The 17532-nt window shown below is 36.5% G+C and overlaps 1 protein-coding gene across 1 annotated transcript in view; it reads right to left on the bottom strand.

Moving 5' to 3' along the window:
• LOC108574693 overlaps window positions 1–17532 on the bottom strand; it is a 53792-nt gene that overhangs the window by 31827 nt on the left and 4433 nt on the right. The window contains exons 2-4 of the mRNA XM_017937320.1: window positions 16776–17071; window positions 11325–11654; window positions 3009–3197 (exon numbers count right to left, since the gene is read on the bottom strand). Of these exons, the coding sequence (XP_017792809.1) occupies window positions 3009–3197; window positions 11325–11654; window positions 16776–17071 (815 nt within the window). The remainder of the gene's footprint in view (window positions 1–3008; window positions 3198–11324; window positions 11655–16775; window positions 17072–17532) is intronic.

Genomic DNA, 17532 nt, shown 5'->3' on the forward strand with positions numbered 1-17532 from the left:
CACAGTTATTATTCCAGAGTCCTCGCTGCTTAACTCTGTCATTATTATTGGCGCCTATAGGCGTTTTGAAAATTTCCTCGCTCTATGCTTAACCCTTGCGTCAATAACCACAATTGTCGTCTGCTTTATCGTCCAATTTTGGTAGTTTCGTGGTAATGAAATTCTTAACTTGAAGCAAACACGGATAGGAAATATGTCAAATAACGATCTGGCCAAATCTTTTACCGGGAGGATTAAATATTTTAAGTGAGAATGTGCAAAAGGGTAATTCAATGCTTAATTTTATCCTATACGCACTTTTATCTTACATTAATAACCGAGTTTCAAAACGATACGGCCAAAATCACAAGTTTTGCCGCAAAGAAAGGGTTAAGTGATTTTTTGAGCAGTAATCGAGAGGAAATCGATTATCACCCTTCTGAGCTCATGTTCGAGCACTTGCCATATAGAATTGCGCTACTTCGAGTGTGTTAAGATAAGAGAAATATGTCACAACTTCGTCATCGAGATAGACAGACTCATGTCGTTCATGCCTAATTTACTGATTATGCGCTAGGAAAAGGGAGCGAGACAGTTGAGAAAAGGATAACCAAGGTAGTCAAACAGTATACTAGGGGGTTGTCCCTCAATGGCTTTAAGCAGGCTAAATTCCCTGAAACTTGAGGATAAGCTGACCATAAACAGTCTCCTGGTTATATCAGAGTCGAGGTACCCGTTACCACAACGCTCCCACAACTAGCGCTCAAGTACGGGTGAAGCTTAGAAAGTGGTGCACGATATTCCCTTTATCGCTATTCGAAAAATAGAGGCTTGAGCTTGACCAATACTATCGTGCATTCTAGAATAACGTATACAGAGGAGTCAAAGCTGTGTTAGAGCACCATAGATCTAACTCAAGTTTCGTTTGTTTCGTCCTTTAAATTTTAAACGAGCAAATTTTAACAAAACTTTATTTTCACACATTGCAATTGTGTCCAAGTTAAAAAATAACATCGATTTATTCGGAAACGAAGCTTCCTATGAAAAAATTTTACTCTACATTTCCGACTTATGTTTTTTTTTTTAAATTGCACCCTGCATACGTGACCTAATCATTCACTATAATTATTAAATACAATATTCTCAAGTATCCTGTATTAAAAGCCTATAACTTTGGTAATTTCTAGAATTTCGAAATTTCCTTTGAACCGCATATTCTTTGAACACCGAAGAAGTGAAAAATGTGAAAAAGATTTTCGATTTTTTCAAAGATCTAGAGCGGAACCTCTCCTTGATAAAAAATATATCTCAGAATGAAACCTTTTTTTGGCCCAACCGTATATAATACTTTTCTCTCTTTAAAATAAATAGAACACGTTTTTAAAGTTCAGTTCGCATATTCCTCAAACTATCTACGCAAAACGTACGAGTTGCGACGCATAACTATCAATCGATCGAACGCAGGTACTCTAAACAATGCAATCGGGCGTCTTTTTCATCTGTGGATTTTAAAAGTAAGCTTTTCGAAAGTTACACGGGAACCTTGAAAAACACAAAAACAACGCGAAATCGATAGCGGGGGAGAACCATTCACCGATGCATATCGATATCGTTTATACGGATGGATAAAGGGGAATACTGCGAAACGTAGGACGATTTTGACGCGAGAGTTTGTTACCACGGTAACTACATATATATGCGTTCAATGAAATACCATGGGGCTATTTGCTCTATTCGATTGTGCTTTCTCTCCCTTTGTATTTTTCTTTCTCCCTGTACGTATAGTATATCTCTCCTATTGTTTATGCTTTTCGACGAAACTCCACGCTGCTGCGGGAACAGAGAGAATTTAAATGTGAATATGCGCCTCGAATAAACAGAAAAGAACAGCACGTGTGTGTGATCCTCCAAGTTCGAAATTTTCGCCGAGACGGATAATACTTTATCTCCTTCTATTTCGTCCAACAACTCGGTGTGAAATATAAGTTATCGCACCTCGAACTCGAGTATATCTGCATCGCGGAATTTATATATCGAAGGGAAACAATATCTGGGAAAATTGAATTTCAATTGTCCGCGAAAAGTTTTACAGCAATGCACGTAAAGGTATTCGAAGATCGTTCATTTTCAAAGATACTCGTTTTCTAGTCATTTCTGAACACAGAAAAGCTTTCGAAATTATAACGTACGTATACATTTTGAAATTATCATTCGAGGACTATACGTTTGTGTAAAATAAAATTTTTCATGGAAAAGTCAGATAATAAAAATTTGTTTGCAGTCAGGCTTTGAACAGCTTTAAGAATTGCAACTAATCAAACTGCATTGCGTTAGACAAAGAAACACAATTTTCATTAATGAAATTAATTCGATAAAAATCACACGTTTTGAAGAACAATGCGTCGACTAATTAGTGTTAATAAGTGGTATATTTACATGTTCATATTTGAGATTGCAAAAGCAAGTGAAAAGTATTTTCACGCACAAACTGTTGCTCACAGTTTTACGACAGCCTGTTACACGTAGAACTGCGGCATTGGGAACTTAAATTTACATCCGCGCGCATCCAGTAGTAAAGCACAAAGTGAAAAGGATACACATATATTTCCACTTTTTACATCGTTCGTCTCGAGTAGAGCAAGTTATTTAAATCTACAACTTCACTTCATATTTCTGTGTTAATTAACGTGTATCTTGTGTTTGTTAATAATTAGTACGGCACATAGTAAACTTCCTACATAAATTTATCCCTGGTATCACTACACACAAACGATCGTTAATCTTTTTCATCCTTGTATTTCATTAATACCGCAAATTATCTTTATACATTGTATAAGTATTTTTCATGTTATTCGGTATTAATATTATGCTGAAGAAGTCTCAAAGACGAGAGAAGATAGATAGAGAGAGTCGATTTGGTGGTTTAATTAAGTGCGTGAAGATGGTTTTCTCGTGGATTTCTCTACGCGTTCGTTATTAATTAAAACCGTACTAACATTTTTTCAGATATTATATTATAATGTACCTACCTCCTTGCGGAAAGAACTGTGAGTAGATGCACTTGAAAGTTTCCTCTCTGACAACTCCCGTGGGACATTCTGCCTTGAAGCCACGATATATTCTCTTCAGCTCCGCCTCGCTGAATCTCGTAGCTCGACAAAGGCTCGCCAAAGAGTCAGGTCTATATCTTGGCGTCTGTTCCTCTTCGTATTCCGAGTCTGTGAAACCGAAATCAATGATTTCCCTTTTAATCATGCGAGAAATATCGTCGTCGATGTTTCTCATGCTTCGCCATTCGTTCCAGATACATTTATAAGTTTCGCTGGTTTTGGAGTAGAAATGTTACTAAAGCAGTAGTGACTAAAGAACCGGAAAAATTGATTTTTCGTGAAAATTAACAGGATATTTGAACAAATTGAAAGATTAACGAGGAATAGCTTTAACATAACGCGCTTGAATATTGTTCTTTTAATTAACATACGCCTGCCAAAAAGTAATCCTTAAATTTCAATCCTACGATTATTCAAATCTCAAAACAAGTTTATTGATTCTACATGAAAATTTCGTAGTTTGTTAATTTTGCTAAGTTTTGAAAATTTCGAAATTTCGTGAAAAATCTGAATATTTGTGATTTATAAAATTCGATACTATACATCTGTGCATGAGAATAGAATAACTTTTAGTATCGAAACATTATCCAAATGTTTTTAACAAATTTATCATGTTACATTTATTTTATAGATTGTGTCTCTGTATTGTTCTAAATTTTGCGTTTAATAATTGCCTAAAGCACATTACCCTTGTACTAGACATACTGCGTTCAAAGGTTCCTGTTTTATACAGCTAGTTACCTGTATATATTTCATTAATTACCGAATTATATGTTATACGATTGCTATTATATAATACATCAATAGTTCATAAATTTATTGAACATGTGTAATCTACAACGGGCTGTCACTATACTGATTTACTATAGCAGTATTTGCGACATAGAGCCTCATCTAAACTGTCCAAAGTGTTATCTATAGATATATACGCGGTTGTGTCTGATTCTACACGATGCATTACTACTAGCAACAGTAGCCTCCTGTATAAACGTAACAATGTATCACTTTCAGTAAACAAATTACTCAGCACTAGTTTTGCTAAAATTTCTTTGTACTATTAAAATTACCGTTAAATTTCATTATTAACCCTTTGACTTGTGATTTTTCTCTGGCTGTGCATCTAAGAGGCAGCTATTTACTGTTTTAGTACTGTATCAGATAACAAAAGCTGATCTATTGCAGATTAATGGTATTTAGTAATACCCAGTGTTACAAATTGAAACGAAAATTAGGATTAAAATGAATTTTTCTTACTATTTTCGTCACATCTTGACCAGAAACTCTGCCACGAGTCTGGATAAAAACAGTTCATGTTTTCGGTTAATATTGTAATTAACTCGAACTTACGTTTGAAATATGTACCAATGGCACTGTAAAATTTCAAACTGAGCTATTACATTGTATCTGTTCTCTTATTTGATTTTATTCTGCAAATTTATTTTGGTATGATATATAAATATTATTAGCTGACAAATACAAAACTGAATACTTTTTTCTTTTCTTATTAAAACTGTATTTTTTAAATATTTATGCAAATGCAATTTAGATGAATTACACGAACGAATTTCAGTCAATTATTTAAATACGATGGAAAACTAACTCTTTATCTTTCCAAATTACATATTTGATTACGAGATAGTCTACCATTCTATGTTAAACGTATCACGTTATTTTATCTCTTTACATCCATTTAATTGAGAGTTTCTTTCGGCCACTGTATTTTAGTAGGATTGGTCTCAGGGGAACAGTTGTAAAAAGCATGTACTAGCTAAATCTTTTTGCAGCAGTAAATCCATAAATTGTCTGTTCAAGTATTTGCAATGAACAGAATAGTACTTACAATGTAAAGGACTTTCACAGTTGGAAAATGTTTCTGTTCAGACAGACAACTTTTACAAAGAACACTTTCGTCTTAAAAGTGTGAAATGTAATACAAATTTGTAAAATAAAAGTTTCTCTGTTTAACATTAAAATATTACATTTCCAGAAAAGTCCTGAATGTCTCGAAAACGGTTCCTAGTGCTAAATAAATATAAATATCAACAAACATTTTAATAATAATATAATTGCTTCTTTGATTTATGTATGTATATACATATGCAGGTATACGTTTTACATGGAAAATAAAAGCAACAAGAAGTAGTGTTTATTTAAAGTAAGATCTGGAAATCCAATGTTCACGATAAACGCACGTTCGGAATACGTGCATAGGGAACCGAAACTCGGCTTAAATAAACTTTACATAAATTTGAATTTCGTACCGTGGATATGATGCTATTCTAAAAGGATCTTACATTCATCGATACGTTGTATAACAAATTCCCTAGTTTATTCGTGACCATTCATTATTAAACGTTCCATTTGTTCACTTCAATATGGGTTATTTTAGTGCCTATTAGTAAGTATAATACATACAATAGCAATGAAAGAACAACATTCTCCTTACCGTTAGAACAATTAAATTCTCTCGAATGATTTCATTAACCCAAGACTACTATTCTCTGGAATTCTGTCTACGATATTGCTGTGTACCCTAATTATAGTACCTTTCATTTTTCCAAACATGCTATTAATAATTGAAACTTTTACATTTTTCTATGTAATCAATTTAAAATAATAATGATTCATTTAAAAGAGGATTTAAATTCATTGTAATCCCTTATTATACATATACTTTCTTTTCGCAAGCCGATATCGCGCCACTGTTTTTTTTATCACAAACATTTCTCCAATCTTTCGAAACCGTGTGAGCAATTGAAACAAATGTTCACATTTGGAAATAAAAGTACTTACTGTTTGATGCTGAAAAATCGAGGAAATTCGAACGATGTAGTAGTTACTTCCTGAAAGGCAATCAAGAGGAGATGAAAGGAAGACGATATGGTGGAGAAGAAAAATTGGAGACATGAAAAGCTTAAGAGAAACAAGGCTGAACTCGTCGTCATTCGCGTTTCGTTCGCCTTTCAGATATTGGATCTCTGCAAGGGATGAAACACACTCCCCACAGAACGCATTTTGTCTTTCTCGCAGTAATGATCCGCTGTAGCACGTGCTCGTGATCAGAATGATCCAGTTCGTTTCGTGACCAGAAAACGGAGTCATCTAGCTCCAGTTTCCACTGATATGTCTATCACCGAAAGATATCAGTCACTAATGGAAGTACTTTTGCGTTATCTCAACACACGCTTGTTTCCTAAACGCGCCACTTTAAAGGCACTTCGCTTTTCCTACTCTTTCTTCGATTTTCTAAACAACAAACGTGGAACGATAATTAGAAATTTCTATGGGAAAAGAGTATGCTGTCTCTCCTTATAAAGATACCTCCTTTTGTTTTGCAAAGTAGTTAAATCTCGTGAACGTATAAATTGAATACATTTATCAATCGATAAATCAACATACAAACTGTATCAATATGAAAAATAAGGAAATCGGTATTGTAAGTTAATAAAACTATGCAATTTGCGCGGTTTCTTCTAAACGCATTGTTCACATTTCCAGTCACGTCGCAGAACTTCTGCAAAGTGCCGCTTCAGCGGATTTCTTTAAAAGATTCGTCAAGTTCTACACTTCAATATTACCTCTTTGTTCTCAAACGTATTTTTTCGCGTTCGCATGCAATACCTAGTAGAAGAATAGAAGAAAGAGTAGGTACATTCGCTAAGATAGGCGACTGCTTTATACATAGGGCGTGCCACTCAATTTACGTTCCCCGAGTTGCACGTAAGTTGCTGCTCGAATGAAAAACCTTTACGATACCAAAGAGAATACCTATTAATAAATCAAACTTCTGTTACTTTGCATCACAAAATAGAAAGCTTACCGAAGTTTCCTCCTCTTTCGATGAATTTTTTTCAGTATTAGTACCAAATTTCATTCATAGTATATTGTGTTACTTTCGTCGTCCATTTGACAAAGAGTGTGTTTACCAGGTCTGAGAATGTGAATTACGCTTCGAAGATAGAGCCCATATTTCTACCACAACCGTCGCTCACAGCACTGCCCGCGGGCAACGGTGGGCACTCATGCCCGAAACAGGGTTACTTGAGCGGCCCTGCCCTAGCTCCTTCGTTGACCTGCATCTTATGAACAATCCAGTTATCAGGAATTTAGTATCTACGTCCCTAGTGACTAGGGGACTCACCACACGTCAGCCCTCGTCAATCTCCAAGCAGAGTAATCTAAGCTATTACATAGAAACGTCGATCGTTCTGATGCAGAAGAAAGGACTACCTCTCAAGAACGAGGCCTGTTAAGACGAAATCATTCATGGACACCTGGTCCAGGGCAATATCAGGTCCACAGAGGAAGATTGTAGAATAACTAAAGTTTTTTCATGAAACAGACTGATTGGGCCTTGATATGCTTGCTACAAATATAGGATTGAAAACATTCTGCCCAGATAAAAGAGGGGTCCAACTGCAGCGGTGATATTGGGAAAAGCGCACAATTCGAAGATCGCGAGTTCGAATTCCATCGTTTCGGTCCTCCATTACTCTCGATCCCTACATAAATACAGACCGTTTGCGTCAGATGAGCGTGTCTTATCCGCGAATTCGACTCGTAAGAATTTGAAACAAGTAGAAAACGTATCCGCAGCAGCATAGATGTCAGCCTCCTCGTACCTTTTCGGCAGATTAAACAAAGGCTCAGGGGCAAAGGCATCGTCCTGTCACTATTTCTATCTCTCCGCCCTAGAGGAAGACGCTTCTTTAGCGGCGTATAGCGGCACCTCTAGGAGATATCTCTCGCTCCAGTAACCCATAAGAGGAAGAATACTCCTTCTTCGAAGAGTGCAGGCGGCATTTCTACCTTCCTTTCACTAGCCCTCAAACTCTCCTTCCCTGCCCCTTGGAATCCTTGTCACCGAGCTAGAGGCGAGGTCTGACGTAGGTCGGGTGCCGCTGCACCGCCCGCGTTGCCTTGTAATTCTTCGGCAAACCTTGCATCCGAGAAGACATCTCTCTAAATAAATGAACAGTACAGAAAAAAGTTTTCTTCCCCTCACCGTCCATCTTGCAATATTTAAAATCGACATTTTATCAACTCACTCTTCGTTCGAACGAATTTTCACTATAAATAGGTATTTAAACCCGGTTTGCTTGAAGTAAATGACAGTCCAAATAAATGTGTCTTCGAGCTCGTTTTCGTCGGGGAAAATCTCAAATCTAACTATTTACAATATCCTTGTGAACATATTAGGCGATATTTTTAACATATTTTTAATTTCTTACTTTTCGAAGAATGTGACACAGACATGTCGCAAATAAAGCATGACAAAGAAGCGTGACAATTAATAATCATCGCGAATAAAAATATACGACAGCGGAAATTCACGTTTCAAACTTCTAACAACACTTCGATCGAACTATTCGAAAGACTATGTAATTAATATCCGCGTGTTTTTTTTTTTATTTATTTTTCTATCCACACCAAAACTATTCTGAGCACGTGATACGTAGACGATACACGAATAATGACTGACGTACGTTGAATTTTCCACGAGTGGCGTGCAACCTATTGTCAGGTTGTTTCGATGCTCACCGATGTATGCTTTTATTCGTTTCGATTAAACGAGGCGTTGAATTGCAGTCGAGAAAATGTTTTTGAGGATTCAGTTAGCTTCGATGCGAACGAAAGGTGTTTCCTTGTGAGCAATGGTAAAGCCTTTTATTGGAAACTGTTTCTCCAATAGGAAATATTAACCTATTTTTTTTTTTACCTTGCTTTTGAACGTGCACGTGTTGAAACGGAGCATCGCTTTTGTGTTAAGTACAATGAATTTACAAAGATAAAACGAATGCAATAATTAGTAGTAATTAGAGGAAGTTCTGCTTTGTGAAGAAAGTGATACAAGCTTTAATTTGAAATCGTATTAACAAGCCGAAGAATTTTTTCAATTAAATTTTCATTTCTAGGTGTAGTACTATAGGAGTTTTCTTTTAATTATCCTGTAATTACATTTTCTCTGTTATTCCTTTTGTACACATTTCGCAATTTTCTTGGCGCTACTTAGAAACCTTTCAAATTAATGAACACAGAAAAAATTTCGATACTAACGAACATACTCAATGTTCTCTTTTATTTTTAACTCGAGCAAAATTCACAATTACAATGTAGCATTCTAATTTAATTAATTCTCACTTTTACGCTCGGACGGAACAGTATCCTTAAGTCCTGAATTATTTCTATTGACGTGGTATTACTTCAAAGCGAAAAAAATTTCAGTTTGGAGAAGGTTTTTGTACCATATTTCCTTTAATAAATTAATATTTGTAAAATAAAATAATATGTTACACCATTCAAGTAAAAAATTTCATTTCAATTGAAATTTCAATTAAATTTTAATTTTCAAAAAATTTAGATTTAAGTTCAACTTTAATTCAAACATTTCAAAATTAACTAATAATAAGTATCAACGCTCGAATGTATTGTTCTTTCATTTGGACAAACAAACACCTTCGTTCACGAGTTTCCACATGATGAATTAGTTCGCACAACTGTTAATGTTTCACTGGGTACAGTTTAAAAGGAATTCCACGTAGCGTGGTTAAATTTTTCAACAGTTTTAAAGAGCATCGAGATGAAAGTACAAAAAAGCACCGAGTAATGATAGTTATTGCTTTGGAAGAAGGAGGTCGATTCAAGCTGGGTCGAATACAATAATGTATGAAACACGTGAGAGAATGGAGAACGTGCATATATAGGGACAAGCATGTAGGGATCATGCAACATAGATGGCTTGGTAAAGCACGTGAGCAACTTCGAGGCTTCTTGCAGCGAAAGCTTGCAAGACTCACGCGTTTCAGGAAAATGTGTTCCAACCACTTCATGGAATACAGTTCAAGCGTACGGTAAAATGTACAATAAATTGCCACGAACTTTGTGAACGATATTTGCGAAAAGTAATCTCCTTGATTTCTCAACCCAACCGTACTTAACCCTTTCGTGACCGTTTTTTATATATAAAAATTTTAATTTTCAAATGGTCACGAGACATTTTTTATGGATAATTATTTAATAATCATTTCATAGATAATCACGCTTGTGACAGGTGTTAAATTGAGATTCATTTTTGTTCGAGTATACTCAAGTAGGTCACATGCGTTCCGCTGATCACGAAAGGGTTAACGCGATTTGGACGCATTTCAGATTTAGCAATTCACATACTTTCGTGTTTGCGCGTGCGTCTCGTTCGACAATGTCGTCGATTGAAAAGGAAATAACGAATTAAGGTAGAGGGAATCTTCAGATATATCGATAAATACCGAGAGAAATATTTGAAAACTTTTCACATCGAAACTTTGTTTTAATTACTTTTCAAACACGATTAAGACTGACCAACGTTTCCGAATAGAAAGTTCCAGCTGAAAATGTTTTCGATGTATACAACAACTGTTACTGAACTACGTCTCCTGGTTTTCGACTGTTTTAAATTGACATATTTAGGGTGTCGGTGCGACTTTGAATCTTCGATAAAACTTGAACTTTGAACTTTTCTGCAAGCATTAAGAAACTTTTCTAAATGGACGTTTTATCTATTGTTTTATAAATGTCCCAAGGATATTAACAGTGCAAAGAAACTGCACAGGCGTAATTCCATTTCTTTTATTTCGTGTACGTTTTTATAAGAATATCGAAATCAATCTTTAATCCTTTGCCTTATAAGTACGAAGTGACTACTGATTTCTGTAATTGTTTCTTAAAAATTAAGACACTTAGTGACATCGCATAAAAATAATAAAAATGCTTTCCTCAGTTCATTATAATAACATAAATGTTTGCACACATTATTTCCATTTTTTAAGACTTTACGTTACTCTACAATACATTTGTATTTGATAATTTCCAGTAGCTGTATGTATCTCCAAAACAAATGTAATAAAAAAAAAACGTTCATTGAACTCGCAAAGTGTCTATAAATTCCGCAACAAAATTTCCAACTCTAAATGCTACGAAATTCATCCTAATACAGTAGGACCTCGTCTAACACAGTCATAAAATTGCTACTGCCACCGTGTAACACTCTAAAAAAAAGAACATACAAATTCTAAATTCATAATTTTCTAATTTTGGGTGAATTAAATTTGTCCCAAAAATCGACGTCGATGGACTTAATTTCCATCATATTTCCCGCGTTATAAGGGTCCCACTGTACATCCATACACGAGCACATCTACGCAACGTTCCTCATGCAAAGGTTTAAAATACAGTTCCAACGATAAACTGGCGAAATACCTAGAGCGAATTTCACGCCGGTCCAGGCCTGTCGAACGTAATTGATCAGTCTCCTATAGAGGGGTCTCGGTGGTCTTTTCGTTGAAGTGCCCTCCTCCTCGTCGCCCTGGCCATCGCTGTCTAGGGCTCCTGGTGGCGGGCCCACGCCCGTTAACGTCCCAACTTGGTTCCTTTCGCCGAGGATGTTCACCACTTCCCGTAGCTCAGGCGCTACGCCCTGCAGTCCTGAAGAGTAATTCGCGGGGGCGACGCCTGAACCGAGTAGGTTCGCGCCGCCCCCGCGACCTCTATCGCGACCACGGCTACCTCGACCCCAGGCGGTACCGCTACCTTCGGGATTTTATGCCGAGTTATGCTTAAACGTGAGACGAAACTTCAAAGAATATCAACATTCTACATGAACTTGATGCGCAGTGTGTGGAAATACGAAAGAACGCGATTTACCCCAAAACACACTTTTCTGCCAGGCTTTCTGCCTGGAAACGTTAGTCGAGGATCTCCCGGTTGGAGAGGTGTCCAGTGATAATTAAATTCCAACGTTTCTGCCAACATTGCAGCTACCTTTTGCGTGTCAGAATTTGAAAAATCCTGAGTTAACGTCGAGACTACAAGGTACTTTCTGAGAAAATGTTAGACACTCGAGTAACGTCAACGGAGATACTGGACATCAAGTCTTCTTGGTTATCAAATTTTTTTTTGGCAATATTGAATTTTCGAGAAAATCGATTTGTAGAATTTGTGGAGTACGGATTTAGCATCGTTCAGGTTTAGTTTTGTACTGATAAGGGATTCTAGTGGGGCGATAAGTTTTGCTGACCAGTTAAGAACATTCCATTAGAAGCCAATGATCTGTGACGCGAGCACGGTACACTTATAAACCTATTATTAGCGAATCTCGATAACCTGATGAAGCTAACTACAATGTTGGCGAAACGGTGGAGTTTGATTACTATTGGACACAGCTCTAACCCGGAAGCCCTGAATAACATTTCATAATATTTAATATTTCATTCTGAAGTGATCTAGGGTTGGTTGTTCTGGAAAAATTGCTGCATTTGCTGTTCGTAATGTAAGGATAGCGTATTGAGCATTATTTTCTGGAAATAACGAATCAACGAAATATAGTTGAACTCTAAATATTCTGCATAACGTTTGAATTTGTGTTTTACCCATTTTAGAAAATAATAACAAGTAACATCAATTATGCGCAATTTGTTACAAATTATTGCTCTAAGGAAGCTCATGATTCGATTGGAATTGCAATCTCTTATAAAAATAACTGATAGGTATACGTATAATACAACAGACTTTGTACAGAGCTGTGATCATTCGCAAATAGCAAAAATTTACCTAGTATTCATGTATTGAAATAGAACAAAAATGAGAAGAAAAATATTTCGACAGGATGTTTAGTTTTCGAGAAAATCGAATTTAAAAATTTGTTAAGTTCGCGTTGCATTTGACCGTCTCTCAGGTTTAGGTTTACACTACTATGCCAATGTCGCGATAAACACCGACGACACATTTATCAACGATTTTCTTAATTTACATTACTGAACGAATTCTTGGAAACGATGTCCTTGTTGACTCGCGCAAAATTTACACTATCTTTTGTGTAGACTACTTCTCTGTAAAATATAACATCGCCACTGTCTGTCAACGTAAACGTATGAGAGGAAACAACAGCTTCTAGCGAAATCCATTAAGTGGAGGAACAGTCGAGTGCACGCGCACCCGACGAATCTTCAAATTCAATTTTCTCAAAAACTAAGCTTTCCATAAAGAACCCAAAAACTACTTTCCCTATGAAAAAATTTCACTCTATACTTCCAGTTTATTTTCTAATATAAAATTCGAACTTCGAGAGTTTACTGCAAGATTTTGGCATGTAAAAATGAAATTTTGACAATATTTATTTCACGCCCCGGAGCATAATTATTATTGAAGCTTTTTAGCGTAAGCTGTGTCCTTATGGAAAAGTATTCCAACGTTTCGTCAGGGTTCGTGAAACACACCGATAATTCTCCCTTAATTGCTCCGCTGACCAATTAAAAACCACTGATTGGCGTGCAATGAACCGGAACATTAGCTTTCGTATAAATAATACACTCGAGTGTTTCGCGAACCCAAACAAAGTTGCGCTGCAACGCTCGCAAAACGTCCAGATACTTTTCCCACAAGAACACACCTCGCACTCGAAAGCTTCAATAATAAAAATTTCTCACAGCCATAATTCAGCCAAAAAAATACGACAACCCTCACCTATTCTTCATTTTGAACGAATAAACTCGAGCAGCTGCGTTTCTCGCCGTACTCTCTTGAATGCAACCACAATTACTGCTACTTGTAAACTTAAGTTCAGCATGAATACTAGTTCGCAGATGTAGCTCATAAAGAGCTGTGATTCGCGCGTCTGTTGCCATAAACTTTTTGCCATTATTTGCAAAGTACACGTCGAGGAACGTTACAAGCAGCGACCTTTCCTAAGTTCCAGAAGTGCTGTTTATAAAAGCTGCACTTTGCGGCTCTGTTGGGCGCCAGTGAACGCGTTACATTATCACTCCAAGTGGTAGTTTTCTCGATTCCGTTTGCTACACCTTATTTTCCACCGTTCGTCACAGTTTACCACAACCCGAAGAATTTCTATTTGCATTTGCTACGCTACACGCAACAATAGGCGAGGGTAGTTGAACAGAAGGAAGTTCGGGGCCGTGTAGCTTCGAGATACCGGCGAAACTTGTATCAAAATCTCTGTTACGGACGTAGCCTAACCCTTCAGACCAGAACAACACGGAGATTAGAGCTGGTTGAGTTTAAACAGAGGACTACTTCCTCGACGGGTGGTGTTTTTGGGGTAAATCACGAAACGGGGGAGGAACGCGTTTTCGGCGGTGTTGCATAAAAATGGTTGAATTTTTAACGAGAACACGGGAATCGCGTTAAACCGCGAAATTTAGTTTCAATTTCGGCATTTCGCGAAATAAGCGTTAAAATATTCATGACGATGAAAAAGTTCAATTAACGCGAGTCCGCGAGGGTTATTGATTGCTTCGACGCACCGTCCGACGTTTTCCCATTTATATTTACAATTCCAAGGATAATGAAATTCACCAAATGTTTTTTACCGACAGCGAGAAGTTTACGGAATAAGTTTATTCATTGTACTTTGCCTCTTTTGTTTTTTGTTTATTTCAACGTTTCATTTGGTCGAAATGCACCTGGGTGATTTTATCAGTGTGTTAACTGACACTGTTCTAGTTAGGTGACGAGATAGATTGATTTGTACGTAAAATGAGCTGTAACTGTGCTTCAGGAAATAAGCTGTAGCATTATGACGATAATAACGTCAACTGAGAGTTTGAAGTGTGTCACTGATAAAGCAGTCTTAGATATTGATGCGTCGCTTCTTTAATTAGTTAACGTGTATGATTGGAAGGTAACTATAACATGGAATTATGTTTGATATAATTGACGAAATTGGTCATCGATCATTGTACGAATGCGTTTACATCGATATGTGCAACTGTCGATCGTACAACTAAATTTATTTTCAAACATCTGTGACTCAACTTTAGTCTCATTTGAAATTACAATATTTTACGAATTTTATTCTAAAGTATTTATCGAAGTAGTAGAAATTTTATGCGAAAATGTTCATCGAAGTAAGACAAATTTTGTCTGAAAATATTTATTCAAGTGGTAGAAATTTTATCTGAAAATATTTAGTAAAATGACAGTTCACCGAGTGTTATTGGACCAAAGTTGGAGGTAACATTTTGCTCTATTTAGGAGCTTTTATGTACAGCGAATTCTGTATGCAAAAGTTGACCATAACGGGTTAAATTTACGGAGAGATTGAATAAGGTGCTAAGCCTTTGCCAGTGAGGGCAAGTCTGATACATTTAACGCGACACGTCAGATAAGATTCAGAATAGTCAACTAGCTGCAACGTGTCTCACCTTATCTACCATGCACTCCGTTTAACACGATAGTATTGTAATAAACATATTAACCTTTTTAAACTAATATTTCCCTTTATTCAACGTGCTGTATGAAATGTAACGTGTATAATCTATGTAAACTTCCTGTTTGCTGTTCTAATTTATTCAATATAAAATAAAAAATAGCTACAATATTTACTATAAATTTTATCTGTGTAAAATGTAACATATTAGAAATCATATCTGCTCAGTATTCACCTTTCGTGCATTTCGATCAATATGAGTACCATGTTCTCGTTACGAATAGGTTAAAATTAAATTTTAATGACTTATCACCTCTGTATATATTGTATTTACTAAATAGTGATCTCAAATATTTTAATAAAATACGTAAAAGGTATATTCTTACATAATGTTGTATTCAATCCTTTCACAGTTGATAAAGCACTTAGGATTATCTTCTTAGCATAAGAAATTATATCTTTACTGATCAAATGATGTTAAGAATGAATTCGAACGAATCTTAAAACGAGAATGAAATTTTATGTTTGCAAACGTATAATAATACTTTTATTAGAACAATAATCTACTGGTAATTGTACCACCTATTGATTATATGTTGTTTGGAAGTAATTTTTAATTATTTACATATTTTTTTCTGAAAATCTTTAGGAATTTGTGATCAGTTGTGTACAGTGATCATACGTTTATCTCTTATTGTTAGCGAGGTTGCTTAGTTTATTTATGATAGCAATGTGTTGAGCAAATGTAATATAGTAAAATGTATCTTTGTTTAAGAATAATAATGCAATTATTTTCCCTGTTATAAACATTTCGCAATTTGCTTTGTGCTATTTAAACACCTTTTAAATCAGTGAACACAAAAAAGATTTTATTAGTTTTGGATACAGTCAATTCTTCTCAAGTAAAATGCACTGTAATGCAATTTAGCTATTTAAGGAATGACATTTACGAGTAAGTGTAGTTGAGTATCGATTAATTCTCACTCTAACATTCGGATATCACAATACTACGTCCTAAAATATGAAAAAATTTAATTTACTTTAGTTAAGTAAAAACGCAAATATAAAAAAACTGAATTCTTCTAACGTATTCGAATATTGTATTAACCCCGAAAACTGTGAATTATTTTATCGAATAAAAAGTTTCACTTACAAAAACCATTTATAACAAATTGTTCAATATAACAGAAACAAACTGAATATTGTATATTAATAATTAGTAAACATGTTAGACAATACACTAAGAAGTATTGCAATATAATAGACAATTATACTTCAAGTGTATTCATCGTGACCAAAGTTCAATTACTATTTTCCTACCTGAAAAGTTACATTAACCAAGATATGCAAATCGCGAAATAATTAATACAATGTTATCTTCTTTCCAGAGGTACCGTGTAAACAGTTGAAAAATATGCAGCTGTAGATTATTGCTCGAATAAAAAATCGTGAAAATATTTAGTCTCTTTTGGGAATGAAGAAGATACCTTGACGCTTTTTATAGGAGGGGAGCCCCACCACAGGGCCACAACCCCCCGCGCTCCCCGCAACAGAGGAGCTGATGGTGGAAAGGCAGGGAGCCGCCCCCCGTCCGCCACCTCCACGTCGTTCCAAGTCACGGCGTCTGCACCCACCTCCGCCCCCGCCGCCACCGCCACCCCCAGCGGACAACACCACGACAGATCCAGGGGTACGTTTATGTGCCCCTTCTCGTGCGGAGCCCCTTCTATCTGAGGAGGGCCCCGCGAACTCCTGACGCCGTAGTCGCAGGCTTCTTCGAGCCCTGTAATCAATTTTTCCTTTGTTCTTCTTTCGTTCCTCTAGGTGAACTTTTAACCCTTTCGCTGTTATACGCGGCTATAGGCGCTGCGGAAATTTTCTCGCGCTGTGGCCTTGGCGCCTATAGGCTGCTTCAATATTTTCTCGCGGTGTGTCCTTGGCGCCTATAGGCGCTGCGGAAGTTTTTTCGCGCTATACTCTAGGCGCCTATAGGCGCTACGAAAATTTTCTGGCGCTGTGGCCTTGGCGCCTATAGGCTGCTTGAAAATTTTTTCACACTGTCCTCAACGCCTATAGACGCTTTAAAAATTTTCTCATGCTATACTCTTGAGGCCTATAGGCGTTTTGAAAATTTTCTCGCGCTATGCTCTTGACCCCTATAGAATGCTTGAAAATTTTCTCACGTTGTGTCCTTGGCGCCTACAGGCGCTGCAAAAATTTCCTCGCGCTGTGCCTTTGGCGACT

This window comes from Habropoda laboriosa, unplaced genomic scaffold, assembly GCF_001263275.1.
Source record: "Habropoda laboriosa isolate 0110345459 unplaced genomic scaffold, ASM126327v1 scaffold11, whole genome shotgun sequence".
Taxonomy (NCBI): domain Eukaryota; kingdom Metazoa; phylum Arthropoda; class Insecta; order Hymenoptera; family Apidae; genus Habropoda; species Habropoda laboriosa.